Raw genomic sequence first — 19,116 nt, forward strand, 5'->3', positions numbered from 1 at the left:
CGTGTAACAGTAACAGTTTGTATGAAGGCGTGTAATAACGGAAGAGAGCAAATTGTGTGGCAAATATATTATTTAGCTGGTTTTGATTTACCACTTTGATCCAAGCATCTTTAAGAAGCAACAAACCACCATTCATAACACTGTATGAGATGTCCGAAATGAAATTGTTTCCAAAGAAACTCAAATTCCTTCAAGCAGCTCTTAAAAACGTTAAAATAAAAGAAAACCATCAACAAACCATATCAACGACGCTTTGAAGAACTAAATTACTGTCTGTTTTTCTCAACTAAATGTTTTCAGTTTCAGTTTATTTCCATCCAGCTCCTTAATCAATCACAATTTCTTGTTTCTTCAAAGTTTGCCTGTTTCAAGTCGGATTTCATGTGCATGTTTGCTTTTTGTATCGTAGGTATATGTTTGTTTGATTTTACATTCTTTTTAATTAGTGAATATGTGTTTTCTATGTTTATGCTTTAACTTTCGCAATGGCTTCACTAATCCTTTTGGCCTTTTGTTACCGGTTAAGATGACTGCGTTGGTGGTCGCTGAATTGATGTGCTGAATTTCCGATCATATGTCTCTTTCTCGTTTGTCCATGATGAACTATAGCCATTTTCACATACTCGTGATGCAATTATCGTTCTATAAATATAATCCTTTCAATTGCCTGCATTGTTTTTTTTGATTGTATTAACACTCATTCGGTTGAACTCCGTCTTGTTGGCTCTTTTTCTGTGTTTCTCTGTGTTCTTGCGATGTTCGATTATGTCTATCTACCACTAAAGTTGGGTTTCTGTCAACTGTTTCTAACCTGCAATATCTGGTTTGTTTTTCATTACACTCACCAATTATATAAACTTCATTTTTTTTTCTTTTTATACAAACAAACATTAACAATAATAACAAAAGTAGACAAAAAACCCGGAAACATTCTGGAATATTGCTTTGTTTTCTGTGAGCTTTCTGAATTTCTCTAACCAATTCTTGATCGGTTCAAAACAGGATCAGCAAGAGCGATTAGCAAATTCTAATGCAGCATTGTTTTAGTTTAATTACGAAGAAACAAACTAATACGTGCTTGGTTACAGTGTGTGCGCACACACTGCGTCCAGATGTTTTACTTATCTAATGCCATTCCTGTGATTTCGCAATTCCCAGCGGATATATTATTGTGACGTGATTAAATTCCTACCACATTCGATAAGATATGCCTCTAAAGGTTGCCTTTAATAGAAAAAACTCGAATCTTTAGTCAGCTATAGCTGACTGCTTAAATGAGCTGTGCCCACGTAAACTTTTCAGATGAAATTTCATTTTTTAAATCAAGAAATAACATTAACAACATAATAAAAGAAAATTACCAATCTTTTTGGTGGATTTTTATTTACGACAATGAATGATTAATAAAATGCCCAAAAATATGAATATGCTGACCTAGGATGGTGAAACACACAATAGCGATACACACATATGAATACGTTTTTGTCAACAAGCTGGGATCTGTTTTGTTCGATTGTGTTTGGACCGCATTCTCCCTTTCTTTGTGAACTCCAGTGACTCTTGACGATACGAAACATCATTGTCTAAGTCTCGGTGCGGCTTACGTTGTTGTTACAAGGCATGAAATCTGTTCTTCATATATTTTAGCCTAGCCCTAGCCTCACTTATAAGCTAAACATTACCTAAGGCAAAAATTACAGCGTTTGGAGGACATAAATATTTTTCGTCTGGTCGGCCACTCGAACGCACCGTATATGTGATGACGTCTGGTTATAACGAATCACGGAAGAACGTTACATGTTTTCCGTACACTACCGGCCAAGAGTGTGTGATCAGCAGCCTCACAGCAATGTATTTCTACGCAAACCGTTCAATGAAGTTGTAGAAAAGATCTGCATGCGGCACTGTACCAGATCCTTGGTGGCTTTCTGTGGCATCGTTCGCTTGTCTTCAGTACCGTTAACTGATGATGATAATGATATCAAAACCACTAGCAATTTGAAAGAAGAACTTCGAATACGCTGATGGTACTGCTCAAGTTACTCTCACACTGGAATAATGTTGGAGGATGCGACAAAAGTACTGGTCCTTTGCCTAGGCGATTATTATCGGCTCAATTTGCTGATCACTCGAATCAGAGCGCCGTTTTCGTCCTTGAGACGCTGATTTTCCGTTTTAAGGGCTTCCAATTGCTGCACAAGCCGAGCACGCAACGAAAAAAAAAAAAAAAAATTGAAACATTATTGAAGATTATTATTTGATCTTGGTTTGATGCAAAAAAAGTACAACCAGAGTTATTAGAAAGAGAAAAGATAGTTATATGTACAAATTGTCCATCAATCATCATCAATCATATCGAAAGCAGAGAAGAAAATGTAAATGCCGAAGAAGACAAATGATTCACCACTCTGTACAGAAGCCTTTGATGACGAATGTAGAGAAACAGCCAAAAAACCTAAAAACATCTAGAAAGTGCAATTAAAATAGAGCATAGGTTGAGAATGTGTAGAAACTCTAAAAGCAGTACCAGCAGCCAAAAAAGGTATCTTTTGGCATGTGTAGAAAGAAAATGTGTTTAGGTTAGTATTAGGTCTGTAAATTAATTCGTGCCGTTTCAGAATAGATGGCGTTACTCACTAAATGTAACAATTTTTTTATAAAGTATGTGTTTGATAGCTACTGTCATTATGCATCTAACGCAGTATAGATTGTTTGATCAAAGTGCGCACTGCGCACGAATGTTATAGAGAGTATGATTTTAATACCATTTTGATTAAAAAGGTTTGTTCGGAAGAACAAAAACAACAACGAGAAATATTTACAACCTAATTCATTATTCTAATACAGAAAACAGAAAACAACAAAATTTCGTTCGCTTAAATTGAAATAAATCATAAACAAAAAATGTCTGCAAATTAGTAAGATTGAACAAAAGATGAAATTCTAGAATCAACCAACATCAACAAGAATAACAACGAAAACCGCACCTTTAATAAACATTATACTAAGGCGAATTAGAGATGTGTTTTTAGGACAATGCGAATGATAAATATAAACAGAAACAACAATTATGCGACCAACTTTATCTGGTCGCTTAAGGTGATGCCAAGATGTCAAAAAATGAAGATGTCATTTCTACAATTTGAGGCAGCTTTAGAAAAGAATAGGCATTAATTTAAATTTGCACAGAAAAAATGGCATGGATTTTCTGCAACATTTCAACCGACGGCACATCGGAAAACTCAATCGCACTTCACAAACAATAGTGCGCGTTATTAACTGACAGAAAAAAATCACTGAGAAGAAAAATAGTACAGAACGAATAAACATACAAACAAATTAAAATTACACAATTTTTAGGTTGATAGTTAGTTGTATTAGTATACCACATACATAAACATAAAATTTCCGACGCAAAAACAAGAAAAGAAGTTGTGCGCTCAAACAAGGTGTATGTAATATTGTGCTTCTGTATTGTAAAAAAAATCATTTATGAATGTGATGATAGAGTGGCAAAAGAGCAAATTAATCGACATGTTAAGAGGAACTGTGAACAATTTTTTTTTCACGCACACAAATTCACACACGCATACGCACATTAACCGACGAACAGAAAAAAATGCCTTGGAGCCGTACCGAAAAGAGTGCGGACTTGGCGATGTGAAAATCGAACTTGTTGCACTGCTCATTTTTAGTTTGCCTTTTGGTTTTGTTTGCTGTCAACAGGTGGTGGTGTCGATAGGACAAATTGCAGTTCCGAAGGCACTTGGTGGTTATTGGTGATGATGGATAGCTGTTTTTGGTTGTGGTGGCGAGCTGGACATTGATGGTGGTAGTGTTGGTTGAAGATGGACAGAACCAGTTGAACACAACTCTTAGTTCCTACCTAAAATACGGTAATCGGCGAAGTATCGAAGGTAACGAACAGTGTACAGAAACCACAAAGGAGAAGCATCGCCCCACATGACTTAATTTTGGAAGACTAAGAAAGAAAGCAACTTTCTTTCAGTTATATATTTATATCAATTTCCTGCTACAAAGTACAACAAGCGCGTTCAACATGTGTTGCAGCTACAACGCATCGGTTAAACGCGGTAACGTGGTGGTTACACTAACACGTGCAGTATGTTGGCTACATTTTTCTATTCATGTCATTTCACGATGAATATCAATCTTACTCATCGAGTACAAGATTCGATCATTTGGGTTAAGCACTAAACGAGGTGATAACATATGTTACCCACAATAGTTACTGATTAACCACCAACATATTAGATTGATGCCTATAGATGGCTGCACTACGACGTTTTGGAAAAAAAAAAACTTAGCTCTCTCCGGCGGTCTTCACAAAAATCCTGAGAGCAAATATTCTCGGATGCGATCCGATACTTTGCAAAACATACGTGGTTGCTCATTATCGCTCATTTGCTTTGCATTTGATTTTGTGCCGATGTTGTCAATTTAGACACGACACGAGTTAGTGCCCGGTTCTCGGCTCGCAGGCGATCATTTTCGGTTTTATACTTCTGCAGTAACTGTAGAAGTCTCGTCACGAACACGGCAGCATGATCGATTGAATAATTATTTTGAGAAAAGTAAAACCGTAGCGGGAATGGTTTGAGGCAGTCGCAGAATATTTAAAAAGAAAAAGAAAGAAGACAAAGAGACAGAAAAAAGAGAATATTTATCAACAATTGTGTTTTCGAGGATATTTTAACTTGTATTATACGCTTCAAGCGTATTATACGACACACGACAGTCCCCAGATAGCGTTTGTGGGTAAAGGAAAACATTAAACTAATGGCGTGCTTGGTCGACAATGTTTTCGAAAAGTCGGGGAAATCGAGGATGTTGGGCTTTGAATGAAAAACCAACACAATAAAATGAGGAAAGGTGTGGAACGAATTCGTTGGGTGTTTGTTTTGTTAAGTGATAACAAGTCGCAAATGTGTATCTAGTGGATGTTTAACTGGTTTGTGTTACGTTACGTTACGTGTGTTTAGTGTGTTTGTTAAGTGGACAATCATGAAAGGTGGCTCAAATCATAAGCGCTCTTGCCTCAAGGAACTCCTCTATATTGGGAAAGACAGTACTTTTTGGTTGAGTGTACAGTAAATTTTAACTCAATTCGTATGTTTTTACGTCGTGTAAGTGACGACTAGATTATGTTTGAAAATCGACTTGATAGGATTTTTCACAACTCAAAGCCAATACAAATGTCGATAAGACTCGAACATACACCTTTGACCTGCAGCAAGCGGTGCACAATAATTTAAGGACGATTTTAATTGAATGTGATTTTGATGGCGATTTTATGCAGGCAATATATTAGTTACAAACAAAATACGAAGACTGTTTTGTAAGGCCTTTTAATAAGCATTGCTATCTATGCACACTTCAATTTGGAATTGCTCTCAGTATCAACTCAACAAAGATAATTTATTGTAAATGGATCGAGTTATTTGATAGCGCAACGTTTTTCATTCTCTTAGGTGATCGTACAATTTTGCTTGTTGTTGTTGTTTTTTGTTATTATTGTTGACTGTTGTATTGTTTATTATTGTTTTAGTATGTCTTAATAATTTAAATTATTAAATAATCAGCATTAAACGGGACGAAACGTCTTCAAAATCGTATTTTGGTAGAACCTTCACTATTTTTATGTACGCGTTATAGTGAATACGAAAGCATAAACGATATCCAGTGATAAACACAACTGACACCAAAGAATATTTCCCAGAAAATAACCTAAATTATTAAATATATTATTACCATATTGGTAAAAATATTGTTTTGTACATCATTGATGTACAAAACATAAATTCAAAATAGAAATCATAATAGTTTATCACACCTTATTGTTGTCGAATACGGAACGGAAAACAAAAAAAATCTTCCACAATTCGAAACAATGGAAAGTGTTGGAACAGAAAACAATAATATAGAACGAGAAAAAGGGAAAAAATAGAAAAGATCGTTTGGAATTTGTTAAGCGAAACAAACAATAAACATAAAACAATACAAAAACAATCGACTTGAAACCTGCCGAACGCGTGTCTACGCTTGAACGGACATTCCTTCGATCGTTTGGAATTTGTTAAGCGAAACAAACAATAAACATAAAACAATACAAAAACAATCGACTTGAAACCTGCCGAACACGTGTCTACGCTTGAACGGACAATTACCTTCAATTCTTCTTCCATTTCTGACATTTTTCGCTCCATGGCGCGTCGTTCTCGTTTCTCCAACTCGGATAGCGAATTGTTTTTGGTGGTCTAAAAATGCAGTAGAATTGTGGTTAGTTTCGCATAAGCAAAAATCGTCGATTGCCGAATCGTCTCACATATTGAGATTATTTCTACTTACCGCTGTAGTAAATCGATCGAGGGCTGCTTTAAGCGTTACCACCTCTTCATCCTTCTTACGAAGGGACATTTTAAGTTTGTCCTTCTCGGCTCTGTAAATGGCAACCAGAAGTAATTAGTTTTATCTTTCTAACGTAGTTGAGTATCCCTAATTCGCTCACTTTTCCTGTTCGTAGAGAGCTTTGTAGTCGATAAAATCACCACCATTTTCCCGGGACGAGTTCTGTTGCGGCTTGCTACCACTGGCGGTGTCCGCTTCTGAGGCTGTCGAACCAACGCGTGAACGACCGCGTTCCGAACCTGTCTATGAATAGAAAACAAGTAAGTTTTGTTGAATGTGACCGGAAATTTTTCTTCAACAACCAAACTCGTCCTGGAAGCTCAATGTAAGAATAGACCATCACTTCCACCCCCTTCCATTCTCTTACTTCATAGCCTTCACTCTGCACGGAGGAAGTGCTGTATGATCGGGACAGTGAATTGTTTGGTGGGTAGTTCGTGAGTGCCGCACTACTTGCAGCCTGCGAGGCTCGGGTTCTGCTGCGACTGCGTCGTTCGTGATCACGAAGAGATTGGCTTCGACCAATGCCATTGTTGGCCGCATTGTGATGTAAACCGCTGCCAAAATACGAAGATGTAGATGGTGTGTAACTGTTGAGGCTTGTGTTTGATCCTGAAAGTCCATTGCTGGACAAATGATGGTGTCGTTTCAGCCCTCCGAAGCTTAGGCTTGCCGTCGTGATACCATTATCATAGCTGGTCGTGTATGGGCTATTGTAGCGGTCTTTGTAACCCAGTGTTGAGGTGCCAACCTTACCGGAACCGCTGCCGTATCGATCCTTTTCCTTATATGGGGATTTATACGCCAGGCTGCTGCTGCTCCCACCGTACGAGTCACGACGCGACGAGAGGTTCGAGTAATCGAAGTAATGTCCACTTGCACCTGCACCACTACTACTTGCACCATTGGTAACGCTGAGAAGCGAACGTCCGGAAGGACTGCTGATCGAAGCGGTGCCGTACGGATGCGAATTGTAACTGGTGGTCAACGGACTGGTGGCAGTTCCATACGAACTGCTCACCATACCAGAAGTCGCGTAGGAACGTCCTGCACCATACCCCGAACCGGCAGTACCATTAACACCCGAAGGCAATGTACGTGTCAGTGACGAAGCACGGCGTGTTGTGATCGGTTGCACGGTGCGAGATCGCGAGCGGAATGACATTTTGCAAATAACTTGATACGTTTGGCACTTTAGAAATTAAACACAGGAGAAAACTTCGAAAAAATTGACCACTTAGGAAATCAACTTCACGCGATTACACAACCCAAGTCTGTGATTATAATGGAACTCCTAGAACGAAATCAGTATTATCGATAGCTTCGAGGCGCACTGTTATATTGACCACTGGGTAATAGTAACTGTGTTTATTACTCGGCAAGAGTACTGTACGCGGGGATCTTTTTAAGAAAAATCACAATGACAATGAGTGACAATTGGCTTATATTCTTTCGTAAACATTCTTCAATCAAGCTCGTTTACTTTTCACCAATACCAAATTAGTAAGTATTCGTCTACATGAAAAACAATGAACAGCACATATTAATGAGGTCTAATTCGACATTTTCTGTGGTTTGCTTTTCAATATTTTCTCTGCGAAAGTCTCAACGCAAAATCCTAGACAGTCTGATATGTTCGCAAGAACAAGAACTTCAACCGAAGTCACAAGAACAAAACTGAATACTCCACAACCGGACTCAGCACAGACGGAAATTTCCAACAGATAGTTTATAATTGACGGTAATCAGCCAACTCTATTTACGCCGAGTAACGTAAAAAGATTGCACCGTTAGTAATGAAGTTAAGCCTTTTTTTTAGTTTTTCGATCAGCAACCATATGTGAATCTTTGGTCATACTTGACACTGCGCTGTGGCGAACCGCTTGCAGTGGTCTGGTTCATTTATGACAACCTCAAGTCAAGAGGATTTGCGTCATTCCGGAAAACGTTCACGATGCTATATTTAGGGAAAACACACAACAAATACTAGCCCTCTCTTTCTTGTGCACGTGCGCTTTCTGACTACCAATTTAATGATCTGCGGCTTTGACGAAACTCTAGCAGAATACCACCCACTCAGCTAGAGTTGGCACTCCAACGAACGTTGCATCCTGGTTTGTTTAAAGAGTGGACGTGAAAACATTGAATTGAAACAAACATGTGGTAAGAAAATGTTAACACCCGGCTGAATGAAGGAGGATATCATTTCTTATTAGTAGTCTTTTAGAGCAGTCCAACACAATATCACAAATAAGCACAACAGTCATATATCGGAGCGTCGTAGCAACTTTGAGCTGATCGTTAATCGATATCGATATGCACGGTAAAAAATAAATAAATTATCTCGTCGTTATGATTTGGACTGGAATGCTTCAATGTTTACGAATGGTGGTTCATGCAAAAGAAAATTTGAAATCTAAACAAAATTTCAAGATACGTGGATAGGAGCTAATCCTTCACTTAGTTCAAGTCAAGAAATACAGAATGTGAAATGACGCATCGATGCATCGACAGAAAATCGTGCTGAGATCATCGACTGTTCGGGATGTGTCGATGGACAATCTATCTATCGGCAAGCGATCGGTTGAGCAGATGACAATATTCTTGAAAAGGGACACACGAAATTATATGTCCATTATTTGTAACAGTTACACAAATCGTCGATACGCACAAGCACATACTGTACGCATGAAAGCGATCGGCACGACATCATTTGTTCCGAGTCCGAGAAACAAAACAAAAATTGCGATTTTTGTATAATCGACACAGATTTTTGTCTATTAGAGGGCATCTTACATCGTACGTTGTGGAACATAGAGGGCCCATACCATACTGTAAACGATACTGTTACAGTATAGTTCAGTATCGCGAACAAGTAGTGCGCCAAGCTCAAATTCTCTTGAATTAGAAAATAAATAGGAACGGTGAATGCTATAACTTATAAATGGATCAATCAATTAACCATTCAACCAATCAAAGAATGTGCCAACCCAACAGTGTGTAATGGACGTTTAGTGTTATTTTGGAAAATCAACATTGAGCGAAACGAAGTTTGCGAGATCGGCAGTAATATGATAGAAAAAAAAGAGACACCGATATTTGAATAAAATTTATTTCAATACACGGCTATTGTGAAATACTTAAAATTTTCCATTTTTGTTTTGCATTTAAACTCATTTGAAACATATGCTTGGCATGTTAAATTCGCCTTGCTTCTTAAGGATGGGCTCCCGGTCTGTGGCCTTTTACTACATAATTGTCTTGTTTTTTTTCTGAATGTTAGACTTACATAAGTCTTAACACAAACTTTGAAATCTGGAGGAACCGGGAACCAAAAGAAAAACACAAATCGTCAGATTTTCTGTCAAAAATTGCGACGACCCAAATTTCCCAATCGCTATCTGGCAATCAGCACCAAAACCGAATAATAGATCTTCTTCTCTTCATGGCCTTGGATAGTCACCCTGGGAGGTAGTTTATCGAAAAAATCGAAACCGATAGCTTGCGTTGGAGAGATTTACGTCACAATTAGTCAGCAATGAGGCCAAAACATAGCAAGAGTGAGGAATGGTAAAAAAGTGGAAAACATTTGAAAGCATTCCCAAATGATGTGCACACATTGCCATGAGATTTCACAATCGGTTTATTTACATGCAAAATATCTAAACAGTTCCGTCAGGCGTCTGAGCGGTTTACACACAAGGGCAGAGAGCGGTTTACGCTACATAGAGCCTACAAATTCAAGATTCTTTCAAAAAGATATTTCGAAATCAGCTTCGTTTCAACGTAATTTTTCACGATTTGCTTGTATAAGTTGGCGCCGTGCGAAATACTGAGTAAATACAAATTTAAATCTGGTTTACAATGTCCAGAAAGTAGCAGTGAGGATCGAGGACCGTTTTGACGCACACAATTCGCATGACCGTGTCGAGGGCACACCAAACATGGGCAATGTGAGAAGACGAACGGTTTCACGTTATAGTGCTGTACACCGCACACATTATTGACGAAGGTAATAGAACTTAACACGACCTTGACCGTGATCAATCTGCTATTCTCGGCAGATTTAAAAAAAGAAGAAGGAACACGTATTGGTTGACGGAACTTCTACTCAACAGCAACAACAGTGTACTATTAATTTTCCATTCCAATCCAAGAACTGTTACTTAGCTGTGTTATCATTAACATAAGTTTTCATGGTCTGGTTGATCCGTTGCTCGAAATCGGACTCTAGTGTTTATCTCACTAGAAGTGATTAATCAATAATAGACGAATAATCCACACATGTTAACAACTTGTGTTAATATCACCTACCATGCTGCTTGCATGGTAAACCATGCATGCTTTTAAAACAGTAGATTATAGATAATTTTTGCAGTAAAATCAGTTATAGTAAGAGTCACAACACAACTTGAGATGCGATACACCGTAAAGCATTTACTTTACTCAATACTTTGACTGAGCCCGATTAAATTTTAACGACACACCGGAAATTAGCAGAGCTAAACATGCACACTGAACTATACTGCTTGTGGAGCCGGTTGTTGAATAACGACTGCTCATCGACAACAACCGCACCAGTGGCAACAGTGTGCGTCAGACATAGTGAGTTCCCTGGTGCGTGGAGATCGCATGAGCCTTTGTGGCACTCAGTACTTAAGGGAAATTTTGAGGGTGTATTTGGTCGATGTATATCTTGCGGTTGGAAAGCGAGAGCGTGCTGAGTTCCACACATTCATTTTAAGACCGGTTTAGTCAGATCGGTAAGGTTAAGCTAAGTGAAGATACTATTCTGATCAACCCGTTAACAGCAATAACAGTTTCTAGCAAACAGCGAAAAAGTCTAAAACTAAGGTAGTAAAAGAGATGAAAAGAAAAGCTTTCCTCATAATGATTTTATACCTTTCTTTCCCTACTTGAAAAAAAAACTTTCACTCAGTTTTTTTAAATCATGTTTCTACGATTTATTAGGTGCTTGAGTGCTTTGAAATTGGGCAGATTAGTAATAGGGCAGATCAAACAAGACGTCTAATTCGGGCAGTTTTGCCTATTATAACGATTTATTCAAAAACATTGCAAAAAAACTATGAGATCCAGAAACTCTCATTACCCGTTGCCCATTGATCCCAAACCTTTCTATTATACATTTTCCTGAGAAGTACGCCGAAACCGAGGTGATTTAAAAAAGTTTTGCTACTGCACATTGCACAAACAAACATAGCTATATGTTGTTCCGCGCTATTGGTAGGACTATTTTTAGAAATGATGCTTCTAAACGGCACCAGGATCAAGCTGTGGATGCCGATAATCCTTTTGGCTGTAGTGCTGCTGTACAGACTAGACCAGGCGGCGTTGGGTTATTCGTAGTTTCGAATTCTGTTACCTTTTTTTTAAACGGATTAACGCCTGGCAGATGGTTTGTCAGTCATCGTACTAGGTCGGTCAGTGTTTCGTTTGTGCAATTTTTTGCCATTTTCTGAATTTATACCTCAAAATGATACTATACTGATACTGATAGAGATCTACCTCCATTATATGTAATTTTTTATTTTCAATTTGCCATGAAACTATATATTTTGAATATTTTATATATTGTATACTTGTTAAGTTATTTATTTATGATGTTGTTATTTTAATGCACGATTGCAAAATTTCGTTTCCAATGATTGTATGATATGATTATGATGTATTGTTATTATTATTGAAATTTTGAGGAAACGCCAAAATATATCAAAGATCTAAAGTGATCATAAGTAAAGCGTGTCAGTTCCTACATATACACCCTTGGAACTGGTATTATGGAATACTTTCGCTCCGTAAATACTGAAGTAAGTAAGTAAAAAATGTATTTTTTAACGTCTCACGACAGTTTCATGCATCTTTCGGAATCTAAGCTTAAACTGATTTCCATAGCGAATGACATCTCACATCTTTTGCCACGCATGCACAAACGTAGAATTAGAACACATCGCACCACGCCACTTCAACGTACGTATTTGAAGATACCTAAATATAGCGCATCCTCATTATGTCCAGGTCAGGAAGCGTTCGGAGTGCTTGTACCTGAGTCAGATTGTAAGAAATTAATGCCAAATAAATGCAATGCCCATGCACAAACACTGGGCGCCTCCATTGCGAAATGATAGTCACAGTTGCTTGTCCTCCAGTATCGAGACGAGTAAAAAAACCTCTTTTGTAAATTACCTTTTCTTGTAAGCCAACTGCTTTTGAAACGTGAAATCTATATAACTATTGTAAATGAAGCAGTTCTGCGCAGTCCAAATATCACATAATTTTACAACATCAACGGCGCAACATTTTAAACTAGATATTCTAAAAAATAGGCCAGGACCACTAACCCTGGCCTATTTTTTGGCGTTCCTGATGACCTAATGGCGTTTCTAAACAATCTTCCAATATGGAGGAGAACTCTGTGTGACGATCCTTGGGTGCCGGTAGTTTTTCAAATCACTAGAAATAGTATTTTTTTCGCTGATAAACCTGCCAACATTGGTAGATTATTAAAGCAAAATGTTTACAAAATGTGAGTCGTATTGAGCCAAAAATAATTAAAGAATGAAAAGTTTTCACTCGTGGCTTAGATTGCAGTAGTGCCGCAATCTTTCAATGGCTAATGACGAAAAGGGCATAGTGCGAACGTAGTGTTGTGCTAGTAATCGCCTTGTAATCGACGCAAGTGAACGATGTGCGCAAACAAGCGATGCACAAGCCAAAGATTTAAAGGTGCGATCTATTGGTGGGACACTCGAATAAGTTTGTGCTGCCAGTGGATGAGTCATTACCATACAATTGAGATCTTCTTGCAAGACGCACTACACCGCATCGTTCGCAATATGCAATCGTTCAAAAATAAACGGAATCATTGTACCAAAAATAGCGACTCTTACCTCTTTCTTGGCCTTCATTGGCTCAAATCCTGGTTCCTTATTGGAACAAAGATTACTTAAAGAAGCGAACTTCTGCTGTTTACTACATCACAGCTTCTTCGAATTACTTGATGGTCCGTTCTTTCAACCACCACCCCCAAAGGTGCAGCGGTCGAAAGAACTCAGACAACTACAGACAGAGAATTATAGAAGCTAGGAAAGGACAGTGCACCTACTTTTCCCGTTGATTTGACCGGACAAATATAGAATTGGATAACCATATGATGACGTGGATTTCCTCTGGCACACAATCAGGCAGAATAACGAGAAAAGTACCCATCGTTACGTTGCCGTGCACCGTTCAATGTGCCGTGCCTATGCGTACGTCTTTACGCAAAGGTCAATTACCTTAAGATACGAGCTCGTCGACCACGATTGTTCCCTCAAAAACCGTGGAATTTTCCTACGAAACAGCCTTTTTTCTATAGTTTCGAATATCGGCGTTGCAGGCGAATGCACTTTGCCTATGGTGAACCAAGCGGATGATCATTAGGATTTTACGTATCGGCCGGCTACAAAAAAACCGGGATTAAGAAAATGCAGCTAGTAGAGTGCTGCTAGAGTGCAACTATGAATCACAACGCATTTATACCATACAGTATACATATACAGTATAGTATGTATCATACAGTATACAGGATCATCCATTTCGTGGTTTCAGAACAAAACTTAAAAAAATACATGGAAAACTAAAGCCCTCCACACACCGGGAACTGAAATTTTGGAAAGTAAATTTTGGAACGTAAAGTAACGTCAAAACCGCGTTGTCTTCTATGAGTTTCTATGGGGCACTTCACTCCGGTTGTCGGCGTTGACGACGTCAACTTCGTACGCCGAATGCAAAGTTGACAATAATCACAAATCTACTTTGTTGACGCTCAGAAACTTTGGCCAAGGTTCGTATACTTGGTAGTTGGGTGGTTGGGGCGAAGTCTTGTGTTTTGACAGATTATTTGTGTTTATATTTGAATGTTCACGATAAATTGAAGTTTTGGTGCGAGAAATAAAATAGTTTTATGGTGAATTTGTGTTTGTATTACAAGTAAAACAAGTATCAAGTAAAACAAGTGTTTGTATTACAAGTAAACAAGTAAACAAGTATCGACAAAATAGAGTCCTATGACGACGCCAGCCCACCAAACAGTAACCTTTTCGGGAAAAATTAGCGTTGTCGCATCCTCACTTTTGTAACAAGTTTTAGCAATTTTAACACGTTGTTCTGTGCTAAGCGATTCAGTTTTCTAAAATGGGTTGACCGAAGTATCGATCGTACAGTTTCAAGTTTATGCTCGTTTTAAAACTGACATTCACAATTTATAAAAGGCTTCATTGTTATTTGCGTATTCCATTTGTTTGTGATTTGCAGGGTCTTAACAAGAGGAGTCAATAAAGTGAAAATTCGGTACATTTGACATTTTTTCATTGTAAAAGGCAAAATTTCAAGCTAGGTCGCTGAAATTGAGCATGGTTTTTATGATACCGATATTCTAACAGCTAGCTAAGTGTAATTTTGATTTCGTTGACCTGTTTCAGTTATTTTTTATGGTTATGTTTATGTAAAATGCTGAGAAAATCACAGAAATACTCAACGTTGATCAGCATTTTAGTAATCAGAGCAACGGTCAGGAGCTAAAGATTAACCATCAAACAGTTTTAAGTAATTTACGCAACGAAGAAGCTCGATGTTTGGGTTACCAACAACCAACCAACCAACAAAATTAGCAAAAAAAAAGTAATGGGTCCAATTTCGATCTACGAAGTTTTGGCGAAACGGGATGAAATCAACCCATTAAGAATAAATAAATAACGGGTGAGGAATGGAATTTATAGGACAATACTGTATGAAAATGATCGTGGTCTAAGCGTGGTGAAGCACTACTCTGGGAAGATTCTACTGGGTATATGGTAGGACTTGAAAGGAATCTTTTTTATGAGCTGCTGCTGTGTTGCTAAACACTAAATTCAGATCTATACCGTCAACAACTGCACCTTTACTAGCGTCTAAATTAGCAATTGATCAGAAACGACCAGAATCGACCAACGGAAGAAGTTTTGTGTTCCACCAGGACAACGAAATGTTACGCACGTCTTTATTGACTCGCCAGAAAGTCCGGGAACTTGGTGGGGAGGTTTTCATGCATCCACCGCATAGTCTGGATCTTGTACCAAGCAATTTTCACCTTTTTCGCGCATTGAAAAATTTCCTTAGTGATGAGAAATTGAGATCAAGAAAAGATTGTGCAAATGGATTGCTCGAGTTTTTGGCAATAACTACCAAGACTTTTACAAGACAGGCATTATAAAGAAACTTTCAAAAAGGCAACAATTTTCCAACAAAACGGTGCTTAATTGACGCAAATCGGAATATCTTACTGGGAGGCCACACGAAACGTAAAAACTAGCGTAAAATTAATTTGCAATGCCAAACTGTCTACGCCTCGGCCAAAACATATACTTTTTCACAGAAGCGCAGCAGTTTGGCATTAATCTGTAATGTCAAAAATATTACGTTACGCATCCCGCATTATGTCCCCGCAGTTAGAGTTTTTAAATTCATGCAAAAATAATATTTTCATCCAACCATATTCATAAACTACAAAATTCCAGGCCTGTGATTTCAAAACACCATGAAATTAATGATACAGGGAAGCGAATATACAGGGATATACGAGGTGTGTTCAAAACATAATGATATTTTATATTTATGGTGAAGTTATTTTGATCCAAGCGTTCCAGCGCTTTCGGTTATTCAAAATATTTTCATGAGGTCCGAAAAGGTGAGAACGACGAAGAACCAAGTTCGGACGAACGTGAAGGTTTTGCTTACAGTTTTGTTCAATTTCATGGTCGTGGTGCATCATGATTTGTTACCAAAGGATAGAACGGTCAATAAGCAATATTATCTGCAAGTTATGCACAGTTTGCCTGTAGCAATCCGTCACAAGCTCCCTCATTTGTGGGAAGACAAAAATTGGCTCTTGCTCCCCTGCTCACACGTTGTTGTTTCTGCGCGAATATTTGACCAAACAACACACTAACGGCTACCATATTTCCCAGATCTGGCCCCCTGTGTCTTTTTCTTGTTCCGGAAACAGAAGGGGCCCATGAAAGGACGACGCTCCGTTACGATTGGGCAGATAAAGACGGCATCGATCACCATCACGCCTCCGGTCACAAGAGTAATAGAGACTCCAAATGGTTGACAATTTCAAAGGACAAGGATAGGTCGTTAGCGCTCGTTCAAAGGACAGGTGGATAACGCTCGTTGTTGTCACGCAACTGCCCTCAGTTCGATTCAAGAGACCGGCACGACATGGGAATTGTCGTGCCATCTGATGCCATGTCGGCATCTTACAATGACAAAAGTATTTATCCAATATTAATCACAATTGCATGTGGCCTTGACTTTTACATTTTGTTAGATTTCGAAAGCGATCGATGTTTAATATTAAACGACTTCTATGTAACTTCTCATATCAAACGACTTTAATTGTAATTGTTGCAGCTGTTGAAGCGAACAAAGCAATTTTGTATTTCAAATCATCAATCTTGCAACACAATTCACCGGGCACGTTGAAAAAAGATGTTCTATTGAAATTTGAACTTCCGGAGGAGTTAACACCTCTACCTCTTTTACCATTACTACAAGCTCTAACATACGTACCTCTTTTTCGTCACCATCTACCGGAGAGTCCTGTCTGTCTGGGTCGAGATCCTGTGCGGAGAGAAAATGCAATTCATTTCATGAAATTCACAAACGTTGATGCTATTTCTTGTCAGGGTCGCACCTCCATACCAACCGGGACAACACCGGTCGAGCGACGTTTCTGTCGTCTACGCCGCTGAATAACGGCTTGCGTAGCCTGTGCCGTACGGCTATCATTTTCCTTATCGTTTTCCTTGTTTTCCTCGGCGTTGACACCCGTAGAAGACGTTCCAGCTGCAGATCGTGGTGGTCTTCGCAAATGGAGTAGACTAGTATCAGTTGCGCCGACGGATTCCGTTGTGCTCGCCACACGATTGTAGTGTTCGCCAGAAGAAACAGTACCAGACAATGATGTCTTTGAACCAGCGGCTGATGATGGCCGTGTTCTAGCATTTCCAGAACTATCGCCATTGTGCTGTTGCTGCCCTCTTTGAGACAATCCCGACGATGCCGATGTAAGCCTAGTAGTGACCGTACCGTGCTCTGCTCCTGCCTTGTTGGTGAAAGAGGGCTCATGCGCTGGACTATCACTGACGGCTGATTGCAACGTTGGTTGTTGTACGACAGTCATTGTGGACACATCTTCAAGTTTGAACTACAATTAGATAAACAGAAAAGCATCAATTAATCATAAAAGCCCAAAAAGAAGAAAACCAACGCTTTATTAAACAAATTTTAAGTTCAAAGTTGTACTCTTAAATGTAATCATAAATAATAAATAATATTAGAAAAAAAGGTTCATAAAATATAGAATGTATAAAGACAAAAATATCTTAATTTTATTTCCTTTATTCTACATTATTGCAGATACTCATCAGATCAGATGGTGTTTCACACTTTCAAAACATTTATTTTTAATCTATCGGAAATCAATTTTTACCAAGTACTCGTTTATTATTATTTATTATAATCTTTCGCCTTTTCATGAGAAATAAATTGCAGTGCAATTTCTGCCATTTCTCTACGAAACATTTTCTCAAGTCATTTTTGTATTTCTGGTAGGGAGGAAGCTGTTTTTGGGAAATCATTTAGTTCCAGCTAAAGGATTTATCAAAAATCAAACCAAATGGCTGCCAGACACATTGAACCTCTTGAACTCGGTGGATGTGTCAAAACGATGTTCGGGATCCGCCAAGGAGCATGTTTTATGACGCATTATCAAAAGTGTATGTAGACTGTTTGAAAAACAAAGGCCACCTGATGGATCTCTCCCCATTGCACCATGTGAATTTCGATTTTCGGCTTCAAATACCGACGACATATTATTTAAAACCAACTTATATTTAATTATAACTAGCTGATCCCGGCTTGCGTCGCAACGTCTCATTTCGTTCTTGTTTGTCGATTCTCCGGCCTTTCAGAGGATCGGACTTCCCGGTGATGTATCCGATCGGCTTCCCTTCCCGCTTGCATGCATAGCAAAACTCGCACCAGCTGAATTTGGTAGGTTTGGTATGGAAGATCCCAAGTATCAACACATTCTATCTCACTGCCAACAAACTGCTGTAATCTAATGATTACCACAAATCAACTGATTGAGAAAATTATCGCAAACAGCACTAAATAACAGGAACATAACGACGTGAATGCTGTCAACGGCAGAAATCTAGCGGGAATACGTGGAGAAGCTATGACGTTCTTGTCAATCGATGTTGTGGCAAGGCTGGTTGAATTATCCAACCGAATTTCTCAACTCTTTCTTTTATTTGTTGGAAGTTGTGGAAGTTGAAAGGGATTTGAAGTTAAACGGGAAGATATACTACTGTCCCAAATTCCCATACTCTTCTTCTTATTGGACAACGGCGGCCATCGGGAATCGAAAGCATGGCCGGCTGCGTGACGACCGATCCCGATTCCCGCGGATTAAATGTGCAGTATGCGGATTAAACCTAGAAAATGATTGCTTATCGCAAGGTCAATTGTATGTAGCATGCTTACTAGTTGGAAAACCGTCAGCTTAGTTTGTGTATGCACCTCAAGGAAATCCTTACAGCATTGTATACCCAGTAGCACTTTTATAAATAACCGAGCAAG

At 38.7% G+C, this 19,116-nt stretch overlaps 1 protein-coding gene across 3 annotated transcripts in view; it reads right to left on the minus strand.

Annotated features, from left to right (window-relative positions):
• Positions 1 to 311: 311 nt before the first annotated feature.
• Positions 312 to 19,116, minus strand: part of LOC131205338 (protein phosphatase 1 regulatory subunit 12A) — a 59,012-nt gene continuing 40,207 nt past the window's right edge. For all 3 annotated transcript variants that reach the window (XM_058197401.1, XM_058197403.1, XM_058197402.1), the window contains 7 exons: positions 17,165 to 17,677; positions 17,041 to 17,091; positions 6,530 to 6,672; positions 6,370 to 6,460; positions 6,189 to 6,278; positions 3,637 to 4,535; positions 312 to 2,192 (listed from right to left, as the gene is read on the minus strand). In XM_058197401.1, coding sequence (XP_058053384.1) covers positions 4,422 to 4,535; positions 6,189 to 6,278; positions 6,370 to 6,460; positions 6,530 to 6,672; positions 17,041 to 17,091; positions 17,165 to 17,677 — 1,002 coding nt within the window. In that variant the 3' untranslated portion in view covers positions 312 to 2,192; positions 3,637 to 4,421. The remainder of the gene's footprint in view (positions 2,193 to 3,636; positions 4,536 to 6,188; positions 6,279 to 6,369; positions 6,461 to 6,529; positions 6,673 to 17,040; positions 17,092 to 17,164; positions 17,678 to 19,116) is intronic.

The sequence above is a fragment of the Anopheles bellator genome, chromosome 1 (genome assembly GCF_943735745.2).
Source record: "Anopheles bellator chromosome 1, idAnoBellAS_SP24_06.2, whole genome shotgun sequence".
NCBI lineage: Eukaryota > Metazoa > Arthropoda > Insecta > Diptera > Culicidae > Anopheles > Anopheles bellator.